The 20,045-nt window shown below is 41.3% G+C and overlaps 1 protein-coding gene across 3 annotated transcripts in view; it reads left to right on the top strand.

The window, feature by feature from the left end:
- The window catches only part of usp24 (ubiquitin specific peptidase 24), a 185,558-nt gene that overhangs the window by 81,488 nt on the left and 84,025 nt on the right, over positions 1-20,045 (top strand). For 2 of the 3 annotated variants that reach the window (XM_043699012.2, XM_043699014.2), the window contains exons 30-33: positions 3,863-4,021; positions 7,085-7,182; positions 15,542-15,637; positions 18,935-19,166. In XM_043699012.2, the coding sequence (XP_043554947.1) occupies positions 3,863-4,021; positions 7,085-7,182; positions 15,542-15,637; positions 18,935-19,166 (585 nt within the window). The remainder of the gene's footprint in view (positions 1-3,862; positions 4,022-7,084; positions 7,183-15,541; positions 15,638-18,934; positions 19,167-20,045) is intronic. The other variant, XM_043699013.2, reaches the window with a different exon arrangement.

Genomic DNA, 20,045 nt, shown 5'->3' with positions numbered 1-20,045 from the left:
AGCTGTTTATTAATCATGATAGAGCAAAGAGCAAGAAACTGAAGTTCTTACCTGCATATAAAGAACATGCCTGACTCTAGTATAAACACTAGAGTAACTCTATAGCTCAAGAAAGAGCCATTGATCATCTGAATAGTTCAAATCCAAGTATGTGATTCCTCAAAAGTTCTACTAGTTCTACAAGGATAAAGTTCTACCGGCAAGAAAGACGTGTTAATATGGTTCTATCTTGCATGGGTAATGTAATGCTTAAAATCAACCCTAACTTCCATAATAATGAGTGCATGGAATTAAATCCTTTCATGAACATCATGCAGCTTCTGATACTTAAATTAAATATTTTTCTGAAAGCCTTCCACATTTCATAATAGATCCAAATGCCATGTTAGGAATTGCCATTTACCTGTGAAGTTTTGATAAAGAACAAAGAAAATTTACATCCCAGGAATAGGCCCTCCAAGCCTGACCCGATCCAAATCTACTATCTAAACCTGTCGCCCAATTCCTAAGCATCTGTATCCCTCTGCTCCCCACCTACTCATGCATCTGTCCAGATGCATCTTAAATTAATCTACTGTGCCTGCCTCTACCACCTCTGCTGGCAACGCGTTCCAAACGCCCACCACTCTCTGCATAAAGTACATGTCGCATGTATCCCCCTTAAATTTTTCACCTCTCACCTTGAAAGCATGACCTCTTGTTATTGAATCCTTCACCCTCAGAAAAAGCTTATCTCTATCTACCCTCTCTATACCCTTCATGATTTTGTAGACCTCAATCAGGTCCCCCCTCAATCTCCTTTTTCCGAATGAAAACAATCCTAACCTACTCAACGTCTCTTCATAGCTAGCACCTTCGATACCAGGCAACGTCCTCGTAAACCATTTCTGAACCCTCTCCAAAGCGTTCACATCCTTTTGGTAATGTGGCGACCAGACAGTATTCTAAATGCGGCCGAACTAACGTCGTGTACAATTTTAACTGACCTGCCAGCTCTTATACTCAATACCCTGTCCGATGAAAGCAAGCATACCATATGCCTTCTTGACCACTCTATCCACCTGTGCAGCAGCCATTAGGGTAAAATGGACTTGAACGCCCAGATCTCTCTGTTCATCAACTTTCCCCAAAGCTCTTCCGTTCACTGTATAATTCGCTCTAGAATTAGACTTCCCAAAATGCATCACATCACATTTGCCTGGATTGAACTCCATCTGCCACTTCTCCGTCCAACTCTCCAGTCTATGTATATTCACCTGCATTCTTTGACAGTCCCGTATGCTTTCTGCTACTCCACCAATCTTCGTGCCATCTGCAGACATGCTGATCATACCAACAGTGCCCTCTTCCAGATCATTTATGTATATCACAAACAACAGTGGCCCCAGCACTGACCCCTGTGGAGCACCACTGGTTAGCTTTCTCCATTTCAAGAAACTCCCTTCAACTACTACTCTCTGTCTCCTTTTGCTCAACCAGTTCTTTATCCACCTAGCTAGAATACCCTGCACACCATGTGACTTCACTTTCTCTATTAGTTTACCATGGGGAACCTTATCAAACTCCTTACTAAATTCCATGTGTGTGACATCTACATCCTTCATCTATCAACTTGGTCACTTCCTCAAAGAACTCTATTAAGTTGGTAAGGCACAATCTTCCCCCACACAAAACCATTTTGCCTATTATTGATAAATCCGCTCTTTTCTAAACATAAATAGATGTTATCCCTCAGTACCTTCTCCAGCAACTTTCCTACCACTGACGTCAGGCTCACTGCTCTGTAGTTACCCAAAATATCCCTTCTTGTACAGGGGACAACATTAGCAACCCTCCAATCCTCCGGCACCTCACCTGTATTTAAGGATGCTACAACGATATCCGTCAAGGCCCCAGCTATTTCCTCTCTCGCCTCCCTCAGCAACCTGGGATAGATCCCATCCGGTCCTGGGGATTTGTCCACTTTAATAACCTCTAGCCTACCCAACACATCTTTCCTATTTGTGTCAACATGTTCCAGAGTTTGCTCTAATCTCAACATTCATCATATCCTTCTCCTTAGTGAACACTGTTGCAATGTAATCATTCAGAACCATTCTCTCAGGTTCGACACACAGACTTCCTTCGTTATCCTTTCGTGGACCAATCCTTTCTCTAATTACTCGCTTCTTTTATAAGAATAAAAGGCTTTGGATTCTCTTTAATTCTGCTCTTAATAAAGCTATTTTATGACCCTTAGCCCACTTGATTCCTTGTTTAAGTCTGGTCCTACTCTTCCAATATTCCTCCAGGGCCCATTCTGTTCTTAGCTGCCTGGTCCTTATGTACGCTTCCCTTTTCCTCTAGGTTAGTCATATGATTTCTCCTGTCATACATGGTTCATGAATCTTGCCTTTCCTATCCTTTGCTTTCAACGGGGCATGCCTATCCTGCACTATCTTTAACCTATCTTCAAATAGCCGTGTCCAATCCACATTTCCCAGCTCCTGCCTAATTTTGATATAATTGGCCTTGGCCCAGTTCAGTACTCTTCCTTTAGGACCACTCTCATCTTTGTCTACAAGTATTCTAAAACTTACAGAATTGTGGTCACTGTTCCCGAAGAAATCCCCAACTGCAACTTCTGCCTCTGGCCTGGCTCATTCCCCAACATCAGGTCCAATATAGCCCCTTCCCTAGTTGGACCATTGACATACAGCTCTAGAAAACTTTCCTGGACGCTTCTTACAAATTCTGCCCCATCCAGACCTCTGACACTAAGTGTATCCCAGTCAATGTTGGGAAACTTAAAATCTCCCATCATCACTACCTTGTTGCTTCTACATCTTTCCATAATCTGTTTACCTATTTGTTCTTCTATCTCACGCTCACTGTTGGGAGACCTGTAATACAGCCCCAACAATGTAACTGCACCCTTCTTATTTCTCAGCTCCACCCATGATGCCTCACTACCCAAGTCCTCCATAGTGTCCTCCTTTAGCACAGCCGTGATATCATCCCTGACCAGCAATGCAACTCCTCCCCCGCCTTTTACTTCCCTCCCTGTCCTGTCTGAAGCATCTATATCCTGGAACATTTTGTTGCCGGTCATGCCATTCCTTCAACCAAGTCTCTGATTGCAATAACATCATACCCCCAGGCACCAATCCAAGCCCTAACTTCATCTGCCTTACCCACTATACTCCTTGCATTAAAGTAAATGCACTTCAGGCCACCAGTTCTTTTGTTAATCTGATTTTAAGGATGTATTCTCATAATGGAATGTACGTTTTTTACCAGCTTCATCTGAGATTTCAAACGTTTTATACAAATTTTTTTTAGCGGCTTATTTGAGTCACAAATGAGTTACAGGAATGAGTATTAGTGACTGTTTAGGATCTTCAAAATCTCTTTTCTTGGACTTCGGTATCATGAGCACTGGTCATTTTTGAAGTCCCTAATTAAACCTCTACTTTTGAAAGCTGGAAAATTAAATATATGATGTTTATAAATGCAGTCCCACTCTTGCTGTATCTTTCACAGATGAAGTACCTGAAGGCTGAGAGTAGGTCCAGATGTCCCACATCTTTGCAGCTTGTTACTTCCACTTTTACCTGACTTGTGTGAAATTAGCTTGATGTATCATTTATTACGTCAGCTCTATCTCCCAGCTGTTTATTCAACAGAATATTGAATGGAAACTAGTTTGAACTTCTATGCAACTGATGCTAGGCTTGTACACAGCAGATACTGGAGTCAGGTTCTTTGTGATATTGTAAAGTTTTTTTTTGCCCTGATGGTGAATTATTGATTATGCAGCGTATTAAATGCCAGAAGATATGAAGAATGATCGATTTAAACTGAATATTGATTTTATTCTTAGCAGAAAACATTACTGACTGATTCAAGTCATCAAACATCAAAGTCACCCTCGCTTTCATCGAAGCAACAACATCAGCCCAGTGCAAACACTATTCTGGAGAGTCTGTTTAGATCGTCGGCACCAGGGATGTCCACCTTCAGAGTACTGTATAACTTAGAGGTATGAGTTATTCAAGTTATGAAACCTTTGGATATTATTTTGCAAGAGACTGGATCATCTCATTGCACCTCCCAATGAGACCTTTATTATGCTGCCTCATTAAGCCTTCAGTATATCAGAGGAAAATAATTTATAGTTGTTTGACATCCCACTCATTCCACATGAAATTCTATTTTGTTCTCAACTTGAAGGTATTCACTGCATTCGCTCCCAAAACCATGTATAAAGGTTAGATTCCATTTGTTCAAAAATGAATTTAGAGTCATACAGATATATAGCACACAAGCAGACCCTTCGGTCCAACGTGTCCATGCTGACCAGATATCCTATATAAATTTAGTCCCATTTGCCAGTATTTGGTTAATTTCCCTCTCAACCTTTCCTATTCATATATCCATCCAGTTAATTTTTAAATGTTGAAATCATATCAGCCTGCATTGCTCCTTCTGGCAGCTCACACACCACACTCTGCATGAAAAGGTTGCCCCATAGGTCCCTTTTCTATCTTTTCCCTCTCACCTTAAACCTATGCCGTCTAGTTTTGAACTATTTAACCTATCCATGCCACTCATGATTTTTCAAATGTTTATACGGTCACCTCCCAGCCCCTCATGCTCCAGGGAAAATACCCTCCCCTAGTCAGCCTCTCCCAATAGCTCAAACACTGGCAACATCCTTGCAAATCTTTTCTCAACCCTTTCAAGTTTCACAACATCTTTTCTATAGCAGAGACACCAGAATTGCATGCAATATTCCAATAACGGCCTAACCAATGTCCTATACAGCCACAACATGACCTCCCAGCTCCTATACTTAATGCACTGTCCAATAAAGGCAGCATACCAAACGTCACCTTCAGTATCCTAACTACATGCAACTTTCAAGGAATGATGGACCTGCATTCCAAGGTCTCTTTGTTCAGCAACACTTCCCAGGACCATCCCATGAAGTGTGTAAGTCCTGCTGTGATTTACCTTTCTAAAATGCTGCACCTCCCATTTATCTGAATTAAGCTCCATCTGTCACTCTTTGGCCCATTGGCCCAACTGATCAAGATCCCATTATGTTTTCAGGTAACCTTCTTCACTGTCTACGACACCTCCACTTTCAGTGTAATCTGCAAACATACTAACCATACCTCCTATGTTCATATCCAAATTATTTATATAAATGACGAAAAGCAATGGACCCAGCACCAATTCTTGTGACACACTGCTGGTCACAGGCCTCCAAACTGAAAAGCAACCCTCCACCACCACCTTCTGCCTTTTATCTTTGAGCCAATTCTGTATCCAAACAGTTAGATTTCCTGTATTCCATGTGATTTAATCTCGTTGGCCAGTCTCCAGTGAGAAATCTTGTCAAATGCCTGACTGAAGTTCATGTAGATCATATCCACTGCTCTGCCCTCATCAATCCCCTTTGTTACTTCAAAAAACTCAGTCAACTTAGTGAGACACGATTTCCCATGCACAAAACCATGTTGACTATCCCTAATCTGTCCTTGCCCTTCCAAATACAAGTACATTCTGTCCCTCAGGATTCCCTCCAACAACTTGCTCGCCACCGATGTCAGGCTCACCAATCTATAGTTCCTTGGCTTTTCTTTATCACCTTTCTTCAATAGTGGTACAACGTTAGCCAAGCTCAAGTCTTCTGGCACCTCAATTGTGACTATCGATGATACAAATATCTCAGCAAGAGACCGAGCAATCTCTTCCCTTGCTTCCTACAGAGTTCTAGGATACACTTGGTCACATCCATGAATTTTTCCACCTTTGTTTCAAGATGTTCAGTACCAACTCCTCTGTAATGTAGACATTTTTAAAAACTTCGCTATATATTTCCTCACACATTTTCTGTCTTCCATATCCTTCTCCATAGTGAACACTGCAAAATACTAGTTTAGTATCCCCCGCTTCTCCTGCAATTCCACACGTAGGTGGCCTTGCTGATCTTTAAAGAGCCCTATTTTCTCCCGAGTTACCCTTTTGTCCTTAACGTATTTGTAGAATCCCTTTGGATTCTCCTTAACCCTATTTGCAAAAGCTATTTCAATTTCCCTTTTTGCCCTCCTGACTGCCCTCTTACGTTTTGAGGGAATCACTCAATTTCAGCTCTCTATACCTGACATATGCTTCCTTCTTTTTCATGAGTGAATCCTTAATTTCTCTAGTCAACCAGCATTCTCTACACCTGTAAATGTTGCCCTTCACCCTAACAGGAACATTTGCTGGCATATTTCAAAAAGGAATGAGCATAAATTAAACAAAAACCATGATAATTGAAATCACTCAATGTTGCAGTTTCAACTTCCTTTCACCAAGATATCTTTCAGTTTTTGTAAAACTAAAATCATTCATGAACTCCTAATCAGTGGAGGTAATCCTGGTGACTCTCCATTAGTTAGGCATAGTAGCATCCTACATCCACTGAAGCTGAGTATTAATTGAATTCTCATGTTCAGCCCTAATTGTCAGCTGGATCTGATGCAATTTTCCTCAAGTCTACTATTTTGAGCGTGTTCATGAGCAGTATAAATTTCATTGTGTGTCAGTTTCTTTCAATTTTGGGTACTTTTATTTATAGAATTAGTTTAGATTCCCTACAGTGTGGAAACAGGCCCTTCAGCCCAACAAGTCCACACCGACCCTCTGAAGAGTAACCCACCCTGACCCATTTCCCTCTGATTAATGCACCTAACACTATGGGCAATTTAGCATGACCAATCCACCTGACCTGCACATCTTTGGACTGTGGGAGGAAACTGGAGCACCCAGGGGAAACCCACACAGACACTGAGAGAACATGCAAACTCCCCACAGATGGTCACCTGAGGCTGGAATCAAACCTGGGACCTGCTATAGTAACACTAAGTGGAAATAGTTTATCTCTTGATCTTTGGTTAATATTTACCTCATATTCTTGTGAAGTTGCCATTTTCTTGACAAAGTTCTAGGTTTTATTCACTCCACTCATTAAATAAATGTTTTATTTGCCTGTTGGTGTAGAATGTCATTTGGTTCCTGCTGTTGATTTGGACTTCTTATGCTGTTTGTACAGGTTCTTAGTTCCAAGCTGATGCCTACTTCAGATGATGAAATGGCAAGAAATTGTGCTAAATCTTTCTGTGAAAACTTCCTCAAAGCAGGAGGTTTAAGGTATGGATATGTATTATTTTGTCTTCAGTCTTTTCCTTTTTGTTATTTTCATTCCACCTGCCATTCAAGCACCATAAAGCAAACTTGACCCAATCTGATATAATTATTTTTCTCCATTGAATATCAAATGTTTTAGTAATTAGTTGAATCACTTAGAAAGACTTTTTATATTTCAGGAATATATTACATTTAAATAATTTGTCAAGATGGGAATGCCTCACTTAATATTTCAATGCTACCATAACAAGTTATAAGGTGAAACTGTACTCGGCCAATTTGGTTGGAATCTACTATCAGATATATTGTTGGTCATTGAAACCAGAATTGAAAAATCTTCAGAATTTCAGAGGGCAGATCCTAGTTGAATAATCTGTTTTAAGACTTCACCAAGCTAAAGGTGATCTCTCAACCATTGGCTGAAATGAACTTCAGCAGTTCTGCTAAGTGCTAAACTTTGTTGTTGTTTTCCTGATGTAGCACCATAAAAATATATATTCCCCCTCCAATTGTTTCAACTCCTCATAAGTAGACCACCATCCAAATACGTTAAAAACATTAGAAAATATATTTTCATAAAATTTCCATTCCAGGTTTCGATTATCGTCAAAAACTTCTTCCCTTAACCTGTCAGCTTCTCAAAAACTGGCCTCAATTATTCAACATTTTTCCTGGCAGTTTCTATTTAGAAGCATTCCATTCTGAGACGCAGCAAGGTTTATATTCATTGTTTTTTTAGCCATTGCAATGTCATTGTATCCAAAGGCAAGCTTTCAACCTTACAAAGATAACGGATCTCCCTGAACATGATTTTGTTATAATGTACAGTCAAACTCATAATTTATGACATTTATAACTTTTCTTCCATGATATAATCATGTTGGACTTGAAATATTAACTCTTGTCCCGTTCTAAAGATACTGCCAGACTTGCTCAGTTTCTCCTGCACTTTGTTTTACTTCAGATTGTCAGCCTCAGTTGCTTTTGTAGGTTTTATAGGTTGCAGTTGTGCGTTTATAATTCATTTGAATGTGTACTATTGACTTCAGATTGGCAAAAGCTGCTTCTGATTAGTTTGGAGTTCCATTAAATATAACATGCAGAGTATGACTTGAATTTTACACTAAACTTTTCCAATTGTATAGTATTGTATAGTTAATGCTTATTATAGCAACAGCACACAAGAAATGAGCTGGAAACTGCACAGCCACCTTATAAAACTCACCAATGCGCACTGCTTAAAATAATTATTGCTTTTTATAACCATTGTCTCATTTTGGGAGCTGATTTAAAATTATTTCAGCTTTACCGTCATGACAACTGAGAAAATAGTGAGATTTTGTTTTTTTTTTATTTTTGCGTTTGGAATGAAAATGAAATTTGCATTTCATAGGCCCAAGCAAACTCTTCAGTGTATTAATTCTGTGCTCATTTCCCAAAAGTCTTTTGAGAAATTAACAGGTCACCTGATTCAAAACATTGTTCATCAATATTCTGATTAATAGCTCACAATTTAAAACATGAACAATTAATAAGATTTACTGAAGAGGTTATTAGATACTGTAAACCTGGTGATACTTGTCACAACTGATACTGTGAGAAATGATTTCTAGAAAGGATTTTTGACCTATTCTAGATTGATTTTAATTTTTTTGCTACAAGTTGAGCTACCAGTCCTATGTCCAGGAAATAGATATAACTAATAGGGTATGGAACACACTGCCTGGAAATGTCGGGGAGGCAGGTTAATTGAGGCATTAATGGAGGCATTAGATAGAAATAGTGTGCACGGGTATGGGAAACACATGAGATTGGCTCCAGAGTTGGTGTAGATGTGATGGCTGAATAGTTGTCATCTGTGCTATCACAGTTCTGTGAAGTTCAAAATAAGATATTTAGATAAATAAGATAAAGAAGATGTATTCATAAAGTAACAAACTGAGACATTCACCTTTTGGGAACTTGGATTGAATAATGGATTTAATTGAACCCCCCCACCCCCAATTTAGATAATTACCTTCTTTGACTTAGTTATTTTAATTTCTAATTTTAATCCCACAAATATGAATCCAAACAAGCCAAATTTACATGCATTATACTCAATATTATTTGACAAAAATGTTTATTTTCACAATTAGCTTATGTTCATTTTGCTTTACTTGGTTTGACTCTAGTTTAATTAGGTTTACAATTTTTACAATATAATTTCTTCTAATCTTTCTTGAATACTCAGTGTTGCTCTCAAAATCCTCAGGATCAAAATTGATGTCTACATTTTCTCAATGTTTGATAATACTGAGTATTTCATCAGTGTCAAACGCAATATCTGTACCACTGTACATTTTCATTGATTGCAATTTCATTGCTTGTTGAATCATAAATATTTCATGACAGATCACTTTAGAAGTTCTCACTACGCGAATAAAAATAGCGATTCTTTTTGTTGATCCTGCCCAACTATTCTCAAGAAGAACATTGGGAATCAGGTGGCTCATTTAAATGTGGCAGTCAAATTTATCATTTACTCAACACGTTAAAGATAGCTCTTTTCTTCACCATTGTATCACAGTTTTCACATGCATCTGATCTGCTGTCAATATCGTATTATCTGACAGATGAATATCATCAATGGAAATTTCCTTAATCAATCTTAGTCTCTTTCTTACATCACTGATTCTTTTTACATTCTGTCAATCTTTGTCAACTTTTATCTTCTTGCTCCAGCCTCCTCCCCTTCCTTTTCTGTAATTCGCCGTTAATTTCTAGCAATTTTGTCTTTTTGCTCGATCCTGTGCTTCTGCCTTGGCTCTATGTGCTATCTGTTGTTTAGCTACACAAATAATAGCATGTAATAATTTGATTAAACAAATTGTATTCTGAGAAAACAAAAAAAATGTCAGGGATTCATTTCTACCTTGGTATATTTGTGTGTTCTTTCTTTGAATGTGTAGTTAAGGTTGGTTAATGCATGTTTGAGTTTCAGTGTCTTCAGAGTTATAGTGTAGGCAAGACTGCAGGATCTCCTAGGAGAGCAAAGCTCTGCCTGGTGGGGGTTAGTTGTCAACTATGATATTCTGTTTGTTACATCTACATACTATATATATGATATGCATCTTGGCAAATTGGTATGCACTCCTTGGTAGATTGACCCAAGAACAGACAGATGTTTTGTTTTGAATTTAGAACTTTTGTGTTATCCAGCATGTTAACTTATTTTGCTTGAAGTAAATTTTGTAATGCAACTTTAAGCTTACATGTCTATATTAATCCAGATTCTTATGATCTTATATTATGAGAGACAGGAGAGCATTATGCTATCCATTGTAATGTCAAGAGCACTACATACTGCAATTAAATCATATACTTGGTGCTGCATACATAACATTAATATGAGTGCGGGTTTTAAAATCATAGGAGATTTTGATTAGCTTTAGGAAATATCGTTTCGCCAAAACATAACAAAAGAGAAGTCTTGTGGGATGGTGACACCAAAACATTTTTAACAACTAAAGCACATCTGTGCTTTTTATAATTTTGATTATTTTACGATTTTTGAATTCTTGGATAATTGGAACTCTTTCTGGGGAAGGCAGGACCTCTACAAATAGGATGATCTTCACCTGAATCAGAGCAGTATCAATATCCTTGGGGGGAACATTTGCTAATGCTCTTCGGTGGGGGGTTTAAACTAATGCAGTAGAGGGAACCTAAATTGTAGTTCCAGTATATAGGAGGTTTAGAGTAGTTAGGTCAGGGATAGGTATACAAGGTCACAAGAGGGCACTGGCAATCAGGATGTTGGTTTGAAATGTGTGTACTTCAATGCCAGGAGCATCTGGAATAAGGTGGGTGAACTTGCAGCATGGGTTGGTACCTGGGATTTCAATGTTGTGGCCATTTCAGAGACATGGCTAGAAGAGGGACAGGAATGGGTGTTGCAGATTCTGGGATTTAGATGTTTCAGCATGGACAGAGAAGATGGTAAAAGAGACGGGGGTGTGGCATTCTTAATCAAGGGTAGTATTACAGCAGCTGAGATAATGTTTGAGGGCTCATCCACTGAGTTAGTTTTGGCTGAGGTTAGAAACAGGAAAGGAGAAGTCCTTATTCTATAGGTCTCCGAATAGTTCTGGAGATTTAGAGGAAAGGATAACAAAGATGATTCTCAATAGGAGCGAGAGTAACAGGATAGTTGTTATGGGGGACTTTAACTTCTCCAATATTGACTGGGAATACTATAGTTCAAGTACTTTAGATGAGTCCGTTTTTGTTCAATGTGTGCAGGAAGGTTTTCTGACACAGTATGTAGTCAGGCCAAAAAAGGTAATGCCATTATTGGATTTGGTACTGGGGAATGAACCCGATCAGGTGTTAGATTTGGAGATAGGTGAGCATTTTGGCAGTAGTGACCATAATTCGGTTACATTTACAATAGCAATGGGCAGGGATGGGTATATTCTGCAGGGAAAGAGGTATAACTGTGGAAAAGGCAATTATGATGAGATTATATTAGATTTAGAATGGGGAAAGAAACTATAAAGGATGGGCACTTTTGAAATGTGGACCTTATTCGAGAAACAGCTACTGCAAATGGAGTTTAATGCGGAAAGGTGTGAGGTAGTAACTTAAGAAGTAACAAGAATGCAGAGTACGGGCTAATAGTAAAATTCTTGGCAGTGTCGATGAACAGAGATCTTGGTGTCTAGGTGCCTAAATCCCTGAAAGTTGCCACCCAGGTTGATAGGGTTGTTAAGAAAGCATATGGTGGGGGGGATTGAGTTTCAGAGCCCCGAAGTCATGCTTCAGCTGTACAAGAGCTGAAAATGTGTTGCTGGAAACACGCAGCAGGTCAGGCAGCATCCAAGGAACAGGAGAATCGACGTTTCGGGCATAAGCCCTTCTTCAGGCTTATGCCCAAAATGTCGATTCTCCTGTTCGTTGGATGCTGCCTGACCTGCTGCGCTTTTCCAGCAACACATTTTCAGCTCTGATCTCCAGCATCTGCAGCCCTCACTTTCTCCTCAGCTGTACAAGCCACTGGTATGGCTGCACCTGGAGTATTGGTGCAGTTCTGGTCACCGCATTATAGGAAGGATGTGGAAGCTTTGGAAAGCAGTCAGAGGAGATTCACTAGGATGTTGCCAGGTATGGAAAGAAGGTTAAAAACAAGGACTGCAAATGCTGGAAACCAGAGTCTAGATTAGAGTAGTGCTAGAAAAGCACAGCAGGTCAGGCAGCATCGGAGGAGCAGGAAAATCGAATTTTCGGGCAAAAGCATTTCTTCAGGAATAGAGGCAGGGTGCCTGCAGAGTGGAGAGATAAATGAGAAGGGGGTTGGGGTGCGGAGAAAGTATCATAGAGTACAATAGGTGAATGGGGGTGGGGAATGGAGGTGATTGGTCAGAGAGGAGGTTGCGGTAAGGTAGCAAAGAGTACAGTGGGTGAATGGGGGTAGGGATGAAAGTGATAGGTCAGAGAGGAGGGTGGAGTGGATAGGTGAAAAGGAAGATAGGCAGATAGGACAGGTCATGAGGGCAGTGCTGAGCTGGAAGGTTGGAGCTGGGGTAAGGTCGGGGGAGGGGAAATGTTGCCCACCTCCAACACACTCCATCCACCTGGATACCCCATGCTGGCCTATTATCTGCCCTCGATCTCTTCATTTCCAATTGCCGCCAAGACATTAACCGCCTCAACCTGTCTACCCCCACTCCAACCTCTCACCCTCACAACGCACAGCCCTCCACCCCCTCTGCTCCAATCCCAATCTCACCATCAATCCAGCAGATAAATGGGGTGCAGTGGTAGTTTGGCATACTGACCTCTACACCGCTGAAGCCAGACACCAACTTGAAGACTGCCCCCTCGACCATGACCCCACCCCCCCCATCACCAAACCGTCATCTCCCAGACCATACAGAACCTCATTGCCTCAGGGGATCTCCCACCCACAGCTTCCAACCTCCTAGTCCAGGAACCTCGCACCGCCTGATTCTACCTCCTTCCCAAGATCCACAAGCCTGACCACCCTGGCCGACCCATTGTCTCAGCATGCTCCTGCCCCACTGAACTCATCTCCACCTACCTTGACACTGTCCTATCCCCCCCTAGTCGAGGAACTCCCCACATTTATTCGAGACACAACCCACACCCTTCAACTCCTCCAAGACTTCGGTTTCCCCGGCCCCCAACGTCTCATCTTCACCATGGATATCCAATCCCTCTACACCTCCGTCCGCCATGACCAGGGTCTCCCAGCCCTCCGTTTCTTCCTCTCCTGACGTTCCCAACAGTACCTTTCCACCAACACACTTTCGTTTGGCTGAACTGGTTCTCACCCTTAACAATTTCTCCTTCGAATCCTCCCACTTCCTCCAGACCAAAGGGGTAGCCATGGAAACCCATATGGGCCCCAGCTATGCCTGTCTCTTTATTGGCTACGTAGAACAGTCCACCTTCCGTAGTTACACTGGTACCACTGCCCACCTCTTCCTCTGCTACATTGATGAGTGCATTGGCGCCACCTTGTCCGCCCGTGAGGAGGTTGAGCAATTTATCAACTTCACCAACACATTCCACCCTGACTTTAAATTCACCTGGACCATCTCTGACACCTCTCTCCCCTTCCTGGACCTCTCCATCTCCATTAATGAAATCCTACTTGACACTGACATTTTTTACAAACCCACCAACTCCCACAGCTACCTGGATTACACCTCTTCCCACCCTACTTTCTGCAAAAATGCCATCCCGCATTCCCAATTCCTCCACCGTATCTGCCCTCGGGAGGATCAGTTCCACCACAGAACACACCAGATGGCCACCTTCTTTAGAGACCGCAATTTCCCTTCCCACGTGGTTAAAGATGCCCTCCAAAGCATCTCGTCCACATCCTGCCCCTCCGCCCTCAAATCCCACCCCTCCAACCGTAACAAGGTCAGAACCTCCCTGGTACTCACCTTCCACCCTCCCAATCTTCGCATAAACCACATCATCCGAAGACATTTCCGTTACCTCCAAACAGACCCCACTACCAGGGATATATTTCCCTCCCTACCCATTTCCGCTTTCCGCAAAGACCGTTCCCTCTGTGACTACCTGGTCAGGTCCATGCCCCCTCAACTCCATCCAAGGCCCCAAAGGAGCCTTCCACATCCATCAAAGCTTTACCTGCACATCCACCAATATCATTTATTGTATCCATTGCTCCCGATGTGGTCTCCTCTACATTGGGGAGACTGGATGCCTCCTAGCAGAGCGCTTTAGGAAACATCTCCGGGATACCCGCACCAATCAACCCCACTGCCCTGTGCCCAACATTTCAACTCCCCCTCCCACTCAGCCGAGAACATGCAGGTCCTGGGCCTCCTCCATCGCCACTCCCTCACCACCCGACGCCTGAAGGAAGAATGCCTCATCTTCCGCCTTGGAATACTTCAACCCCATGGCATCAATGTGGATTTCACCAGTTTCCTCATTTCCCCTCCCCCCACCTTACCCCAGCTCCAACCTTCCAGCTCAGCACTGTCCCCATGACTTGTCCTACTTGCCTATCTTCCTTTCCACCTATCCACTCCATCCTCCTCTCTGACCTATCGCCTTCATCCCCACCTCCATTCACCCTTTGTACTCTTTCCTACCTTTCCCCACCCTCCTCTCTGACCTATCATCTCCATCCCCACCCCCATTCACCTATTGTACTCTATGCTACTTTCTCCCCACCCCCACCCCGCTCTCATTTATCTCTCCATTCTGCAGGCACCCTGCCTGTATTCCTGGTATGGAAGGAAGGTCTTGCAAGGAAAGATTGAGGGAACTGAGGCTGTTTCCATTGGAGAGAAGCAGGTTCAGAGGTCACTTAATCGAGACATATAAGGTAATCGAAGTTTAGATAGGGTGGACCGTGAGAGCCTTTTTCCTTGGATGTTGAAGGCTAACACAAAGAGATATAGCTTTAAATTGAGGGGTGATAGATTTAGGACAGATATTAGGGGTAGTTTCTTTACTCAGAGTAGTAGAGGCCCTGCCTGCAACAGTAGTAGACTCACCGACCTTAAGGACATTTAAATGGGCTTTGGACACACATATGGATAATAATGAAACGGTTTAGGTTAAATGGGCATCAGCTTAATTTCACAGGTCGGCGCAACATCGAGGGTCGAAGGGTCTGTACTGTGCTGTAAAGTTCTATGTTCTATGAATTACTGTAATTTTAATTTAAGAAACCCATGTAGGTGACAATCACTCCATAATGGAAAGCACCATCAAAATACTGCTGCTAAATATGGTTGTCCAATCCTTGCTGCATATCTTGGTAAGTATTAGCCAAAGAAAGCTATGCAACTTTGCGCTTTTTGTATTCCAGTTTGGTGGTGAACGTTATGCAGAGAGATTCCATTCCATCTGAGGTGGACTATGAGACAAGGCAAGGAGTTTATTCAATCTGCCTGCAGCTTGCAAGGTGAGAGCCCACATATGTTGTATCATTCAACAATGCACCATTTCCATAGTCAGGTATACTTGCCTAATGATTTTTGAGGTGGTGAGTAGCAACATTAACAAAGAATAAGATGTGAAACTTAGCACAGACTAATAAGATCACTGCATTCACTACTCAGCCACTTGAATGACATGCCACAGAGTGGAGCCCGAAGCATAGTCCAGTGAAGAGTCAAAACCTTTGAAAGGGGAAAAGCAGGAAATTGTTTAATTATTTAGATGTCATGCTGCATTTGTGCAGTACATTGGAGAGGTCACTTTTAGAACAGTACACACAATTCTGGTCACCCTTCTGTGGGAAGGTTGTTGTTAAACTTGAGAGAGTGCAGAAAAGATTTACAAGGATGATTGAAGGATTTGAGCGATAGGGAGTGGCTGAATAGGCTGAGGGTTTTTCCCTGGAACATCGGAGACTAAGGGATGACCCTATAAAGGTTTGTAAAGTTGTGATAGGCATGGATAGGGTGAATAGCCAAGGGTGTGTTCCATGGCGGCGGGCATTGAGAGAAATTTGTGGAAGTCCAAAATTACAGGGCACATGTTTAAGGTGGGAGGGCGAAGACTTTAAAAGGACCTGAGGTGGTGCATGTATGGAATGAGCTGTCCGAGGAAGTGTTGAAGGTGGACACAATTACAACATTTAAAAGGCATTTGGCGAGGTATATGAATAGGAAGGGTTTAGAGGAACATTGGCCAAATGCTGGCAAATGGGACGAGGTCAGATTGGGATGTCTGGTCAGTGCAAATGAGTTGGATCGAAGGGTCGGTTTCTGTGCTGTATGACTATTTAGTTGCTGTATTGGAGATAAAGGTGTTCTGGTCATTTAAATCAGCAATGTTTTGACACCAATGCTTAAAGTACAGTTGAGGAATTATCCCTAAATTCCAATATTTTCACAATTCATTGCCTTTAATTAATTTTATTGTAACATTCAGATTAGAACAGGATTGTGACCAGATGGGCCAATGGGCTGAGAAGTGGCAGATGGAATTTAATTCACATAAATAAGAGGTGCTGCATTTTGGGAAAGCAAATCTTAGCAGGACTTATACACTTAATGGTAAGGTCCTAGGGAGTGTTGCTGAATAAAGAGACCTTGGAGTGCAAGTTCATAGCTCCTTGAAAGTGGAGTCGCAGGTAGATAGGATAGTGGAGAAGGCGTTTAGTATGCTTTCTTTTATTGGTCAGAGTATTCAGTACAGGGGTTGGGAGGTCATGTTGCGGCTATACAGGACATTGGTTAGGCCACTATTGGAATATTGTGTGCAATTCTGGTCTCCTTCCTATTGGAAAGATGTTTTGAAGCTTGAAAGGGTTCAGAAAAGATTTACATGGATGATGCCAGGGATGGAGGATTTGAGCTATAGGGAGAGGCTGAACAGGCTGGGGGCTGTTTTCTCTGGAGCGTCGGAGGTTGAGGGGTGAACTTATAGAGGTTTGCAAAATCATGAGGGGCATGGATAGGATAAATAGACAAAGTCTTTTCCCTGGGGTGGGGGAGTCCAGAACTAGAGGGCATAGATTTAGGGTGAGAGGGGAAAGATATAAAAGAGACCTAAGGTGCAACTTTTTCACACAGAGGGTGGTACATGTATGGAATGAGCTGCCAGACGATGTGGTAGAGGCTGGTACAATTGCAACATTTAAGAGGCATTTGGATGAGTATATGAATAGGAAGAGTTTGGAGGGATATGGGCTGGGTGCTGGCAGTTGGGACTAGATTGGGTTGAGATGCCTGGTCGGCATGGACGGGTTGTACCGAAGGGTCTGTTTCCATGCTGTACATCTCTATGACTCTATTTAATTAAGCGCCAGAAAATATATACTTTGAAGTGTTGCACATGTGATCAAAACCATTGACTTGATCATGAGTCAAACATTTTTTATTGTCAGGCAATTTGACAAGCATAGTGATCCTTATTACTCAGCTAATCCAGAGAAAGTAAGGTTAAATTGTGCGGAGTTTGGTCATTTGAATCTTGATAAAAGTCAGTGCCAGTAAGAGTGACCATGAAACTATTATGAAGTTTGTTTAGTAAGGTTCTTTAAGGAACAAAACTTTCCATTCTCCTATTTGAAAATAGTTGACTCCTAATTGTTCACTGATATATCCAAGTAAATTACCTGTTTGTATCAAGACAGTCACCTTTGCTGGGTAGCTACGAATGGGCAATAATAGCTCTGTTTTGCAGAGATGCTCACGTTCTGTCAGTGGAATTTATTTTAATTTGACTCGGGATCTGGCAACTGTATAATGAAGTAAGAGTACAACTCAGCTTTTGAAATGTTTGAAGTTACTCTGGAAGTAATTGATTTTACCTCTCCAAAGAGCGTTGTACTGTATAGCTTGGCGTTTGTATTAATGCTGATATTTATTTATGCAGTTGTTTAAGTGATTTTGTAAACTGATTTCCCCAATTAATTCTCCACATTTTCGGAGACCAGCAGTGTGAGTAGATTCCTGCTTTCTTTGTTACTGAAGATTGCTGTTACCCTGTTCAGCAGTTTGTCATATAAATATAAATAGTTCAAGATTTATAATCGTGCAGTCTGCTGGTCTATGAATTTAATGACCCAGTTTACTGCAGCAGAGTTGTGGATTATCAGCTGCAGTTTCCTAATTGGGTAGTTGGAATCTGGAACTCATGTCCCTCAAAACAGCTTGGATGCCGGTTCAACTGAAACATTAAGATTGTAATAGATGGTTTTGGAATATTAAAGGCCCGGAGAAAAGATAGATAAATGGCATAGATCAGCTGTGAAGTAATGGAATACCAGAATAGATCAAGGGATTAAATGGGTTGCTTCTGATTCGACATTACAAGGTTTAACATTTCAATAACCTTATCAAGATAAAAATTGCTGGGTTGGGGTGATTTGGTCTCCAAAAATGAGGGGTGAAATTCAGATGGTACAAAAGCATAAATGTTTTACAAGTTCAGGAAGTAGCAGCCATTCAAATGCAAGCATGAGAAAAGAGATATTGGGAGACTTCAATTTAAAATTTTGAGTAGGAAAATGACAAAAAAAGGACTACATTTACTACAATAATGAAACTTTAAAAAGAAACAAAGGGCAGGTTTAGACATATTCATTCTCAAAGTCTCGTCAAGTTGTTAAATACTTCTCTTGCCAAAATAATTTGTTAAACTTGATTTCTTGCCATTTTAGTGGAACTAATGAAAAGAAACATTTTAAGTTTATTAAAATCTTGAAACACTGTTTGCCTATTGTAATGCCATGTGTTTTCTGCCCTAGGTTTCTGTTGGTAGGCCAAATGATGCCTTCTACTTTAGATGATGATTTCCTGAAGGATGGAATGGAAGCATTGTCTTCTCGCCCGTTTCGCAATGTTAGTCGACAGAGTAGTAGACAATTATCGATGTGTGGTAGTCAAGAAAAGTCCACAATGCGGCAGATGAGTGTGACATCAGATCGGTCATCTATCAGAATTGAGGAGATAATACCTGCTGCCAGAGTGGCAATACAAGTGAGTAAAACTATCACGGACAAGGATGATGCTGTTATTGTTTAGCATACCATTTTCTACTTCACAGAAAAATGCCAACTCTGAAGTTTCTTCCTATGTCCCTGTGGATGATGCCGCCATCAATGAGCAATAACATTTTCAGAATTCCGGTTCTTCTTTATTGCCATGTGCTTGGTTAATCTAGTTTTTGTTTTTTACTTGCTGACTTAGCTAATTATTTTTTCATTTATGTTCCATGCAAATAATTCTTTCTTTGCAGCAGTGATTTCCATTCCTTTCACCTTTGATTCTCGCGTCATATACCATCGGAATAGACCTTTCAGTCCAACTAGTCCACGCCGATCATGTTCCCAAACTAAATTAGTCCCACCTGCCTGTGCTTGGCCCATATCCCTCCAAACCTTTTCTATCCATTTACTTACCCAAATGTCTTTTAAACATTGTAACTGTACCTGGATTCACCACTATAAAAAAATGTTACCCCTCATGTCCTTTTAAATCTTTCTCCTCTCACCTTAAAAATATATCCCCTAGTTTTGAATTCCCCCACCCTAGGGAAAAGACCCTTGCTATTCACGTAATCTATGCTCCTCATGATTTTATAAACTTGTATAAGGTTGATTTTCAACCTCCTACACTCCAGTGAAAGAAGTCCCAGCCTATCCAGCTAATTTTTAAGTCAAACCCTCTATTTCCAGCAACATCTTGATAAATCTTTTCTGAACTCTCTTCAGTTTAGTAATATCCTTCCTATAACAGGGGCAACCAAAAGTGGACACACTACTCTTGAGCTGCCAGTGTATGGAATGAGCTGCCAGAGGATGTGGTGGAGGCTGGTACAATTGCAACATTTTAAGAGGCATTTGGATGGGTATATGA

This window comes from Chiloscyllium plagiosum, unplaced genomic scaffold, assembly GCF_037043375.1.
Source record: "Chiloscyllium plagiosum isolate Xiang-an unplaced genomic scaffold, Cpla_swu_hap1 HiC_scaffold_9, whole genome shotgun sequence".
NCBI classification, from domain to species: Eukaryota; Metazoa; Chordata; class Chondrichthyes; order Orectolobiformes; family Hemiscylliidae; genus Chiloscyllium; species Chiloscyllium plagiosum.
Note: the sequence above shows the minus strand (reverse complement) of the source record. Positions and strands in the feature narration are given on the sequence as shown.